Source organism: Gavialis gangeticus, unplaced genomic scaffold, assembly GCF_001723915.1.
Source record: "Gavialis gangeticus isolate Ggan-Ray unplaced genomic scaffold, GavGan_comp1, whole genome shotgun sequence".
NCBI classification, from domain to species: Eukaryota; Metazoa; Chordata; order Crocodylia; family Gavialidae; genus Gavialis; species Gavialis gangeticus.
In genome coordinates, this window is record NW_017729024.1 from 166164727 (window position 1) to 166167753 (window position 3027).

The window sequence follows — 3027 nt, forward strand, 5'->3', positions numbered from 1 at the left end:
AAAAAAAAAAAAAAAAGACGACGACAGCCTCTCCCCTACCTGGCCTTGAGACAGTTTCCCCTCCTCCAGAACAGGGGCAGTGCCCCTGAGGCATGGAGCCAGCCAGCAGGGGTGGGACATAGCAGGCCCGACTCCCCAGGGACAGCAGACATCTCCCACCTCTGCCTCCCAGGGGACAAGGGCACAAGACAGCTGCCAATCAACCCCCTGAGAGAGTCGCTGGATAGGGGGTACCCCTTCTGCCCCCCATGCTCCCAGCCCACCCCAAGGCCATGACAGCAGCAGGGCACCAGGGATGGAGGGAGGCATGGTACTGACCTGTACCCAGGGGTAGGTGGCACCCAGCTCCACCGCAAGCTCTGCCCACTTGTCAATCACTGCCCGGATCTCGGGCAGTGCCATGAGCGGCAGCGTCATGTCAGACCACGGGTGGAAGCACATCACCTTGCTGGGGGATGGGGGGGAAGTGCGGTGAGAGCAGACCCAGTGCTCAGGAGCCCTGGGGACACGGACACCCTCCCAGCCCCAGGCTGCGTGGGCTGGGTACTGTAGCCAGTGCTGGCCCCCAGCTCCATGCCGGCCAGCAGAGACTAGCAGAGCAGCAAGGCTTTAGTGGGGTAGGGTCCCCACCCCCTCCCACACCACCAGGATGCCATGGGAGCTGTGAGGCAAGTCCCTGGGTCTCCAGGGTGCCCCCTCCTCTAGCCAGCTCGATACTCCAGCCTCACAGTACTGCAGGTTCATGGCCAGGCAGGGTCCCACTCAGCACGTGGGGGTCAGAGCTGAGACATCCCTCCTCAGCGAGCATTTAAGGCATGGGCACTGCCTGGGGGGTGGGGGATGCTGGCAAGCGGCCTACAGCAAAGCAGAGACCCAGAGCAGCCGCCTCTGTGCTCACTCCAAGGCCCTCACGTGATTAGTGGCAAAAGTTTAACTTACCAAACTCCTTGGGCAGAGGCCGATTGGAACAAGGGGTGGTCGCCAACATCTGGGAGACAGCATGTTCGAGAAGCAGAGCTGAGTTTAGCATGGCATAAGCTATCCAGCCTTAGTGCCCCTCGTCCCCGACCCCCAGCCTCCCATGCACCCACCCAGAGCCCTGCTGGTGCCCCTTACCCCCAAGCCCAGCCAGCCCAGGCCAGGCCCCTCCAGAGCAGATGCAGCCTGTTGGGCTGGACCAAGCACCGCCCCACATGACAGCCCAGCCCCTCAGCCAGCATCTGCTCAGGGCGAGGGAAGGGGGTGGACAGGCCCCATCCCTCAGAGTCTCAGGGCACTGTGGCATTGCCTCACCGGGCTCCGGGGCATCTGGCTCCAGTGCAGGGAAGTCATTGTCGAAGACAAAGGTGCTCTCGTACTCTGGATTCACCTGCAGCAGGAAGAAAGAGAAACAGGCAAGATCAGGGCCCACTCCCCACCTACCCAACAATGTCTCTCCCCTGCCCGGCCCTGGCACCAGCTCACAGCAGTGGCAAGATGTATGGGCAGGGATGGTTGGAGCCGGTGTCCCAGAGCACACTGCAGCAAGGAGCCCTGCATTAAAAGAGATGTTAGCAAGAGGCTGCCAGATGGATATACACAAAGGACATAACCAAATCCTCTAGAAGATGAACACAAGGCCATTACGAATATAAATGTAGCAGCCAAATCTCCAGCATCTCAAAACCAGTGCTTGGGGGCTCCTGGTCACACCACTGTCAGACTCGTTACTGAGAGGGAGTTGTATCACCAGCTTTCCTGCATTCCTGAACCATTTCAAGTATTTACAGTCATTTTCTTTTCTTGGTTCTTCTCTCCCTTTTCCTCCTTCAGTCCTTAAAGTCTGGGACTGTGCTCACAGTGGGGGTACAGAGGAAAAGAGAGAGAAGTAGGCTTCAGCGTTTTCAAAAAAAACACAAGAGATCAGAAAAAGAAAACCCACTGAACTTCATGTGCTCCCGCCCCCATTTTCATAGCAGAGCTGCTGTTGCTGCAATGGTCCAGGGAATACGCCTGAAGCATGATTGCACTTGGGAAGATCTTTCATCAGGTGAACTACACAATAGAAGGAGATCTCCAGATGAGAAGAAATCTTGTTCTCCCAGTTTCTACAAGCAGGCATGGAACTGACAGGCAGACACCACTCAGGGAGGGCAGTGCAAGCTCAAGCAGAAAAATAAACGTCAGGCAACAAGACGCAACTCTGCCGTGGCAGGTTAGACACAACCCATGGCCCTAAAAAGTACTCTGATCACATGCAAAGAAATAGAAATAACCCCCGAGTGGGCAGTTCAGCAAGCCAGCAACTTGGGCAGTAAAATGAACAATGAGATGGCGGGGTGGGGCTCATACATAAAGTTGGCCATAAGTCCGTTTTTGGTGGTAGATGGGTCATTTTTGACCTGGAGGATGTGGGCAGTGGGGTCCCCCAGGGCTCGGTCCTCGCGCCCGCACTGTTCAACATCTTCATCAGTGATTTGGACAAGGGGGGAAAGAGCACCTGTTCAAATTTGCTGATGACACTAAGATGTGAGGGGATGTGGGCACGCTAGAAGGGAGGAATAGGCTGCAATCAGACCTAGACAGGTTACAGGGGTGGGCGGATGAGAACAGGATGGGATTCAACACCGACAAGTGCAAGGTGCTGCACCTGGGGAGGAAAAACCAGCACCATACCTACAGGCTGGGGAACGCCCTTCTCATCAGTGCAGAGGCAGAAAAGGATCTTGGAGTCATCACTGATGCCAAGATGAACATGGGCCGGCAATGCAGGGAACGCGGTCAGGAAAGCCAACTGCACCCTGTCATGCATCCACAGATGCATCTCGAGCAGGTCCAAGGAGGTGATCCTCCCCCTCTACGAGGCACCGGTCAGGCCGCAGCTGGAGTACTGCGTCCAGTTCTGGGCACCGCACTTCAGGAGGGATGTGGACAACATGGAGAGGGTCCAGAGGAGGCCACTCGCATGGTCAGGGGGCAGCAGGACAGGCCCCATGAGGAGAGGTGAAGGGACCTGAACCTGTTCAGCCTCCACAAGAGAAGGCTGAG

General features: G+C 56.8%; 1 protein-coding gene across 2 annotated transcripts in view; it reads right to left on the reverse strand.

The window, feature by feature from the left end:
* Nucleotides 1-3027, reverse strand: part of GALT (galactose-1-phosphate uridylyltransferase) — a 23600-nt gene that overhangs the window by 5974 nt on the left and 14599 nt on the right. The window contains exons 3-5 of one of the 2 annotated variants that reach the window (XM_019518057.1): nt 1294-1369; nt 940-988; nt 319-499 (exon numbers count right to left, since the gene is read on the reverse strand). In XM_019518057.1, coding sequence (XP_019373602.1) covers nt 319-499; nt 940-988; nt 1294-1369 — 306 coding nt within the window. The remainder of the gene's footprint in view (nt 1-318; nt 500-939; nt 989-1293; nt 1370-3027) is intronic. The other variant, XM_019518058.1, reaches the window with a different exon arrangement.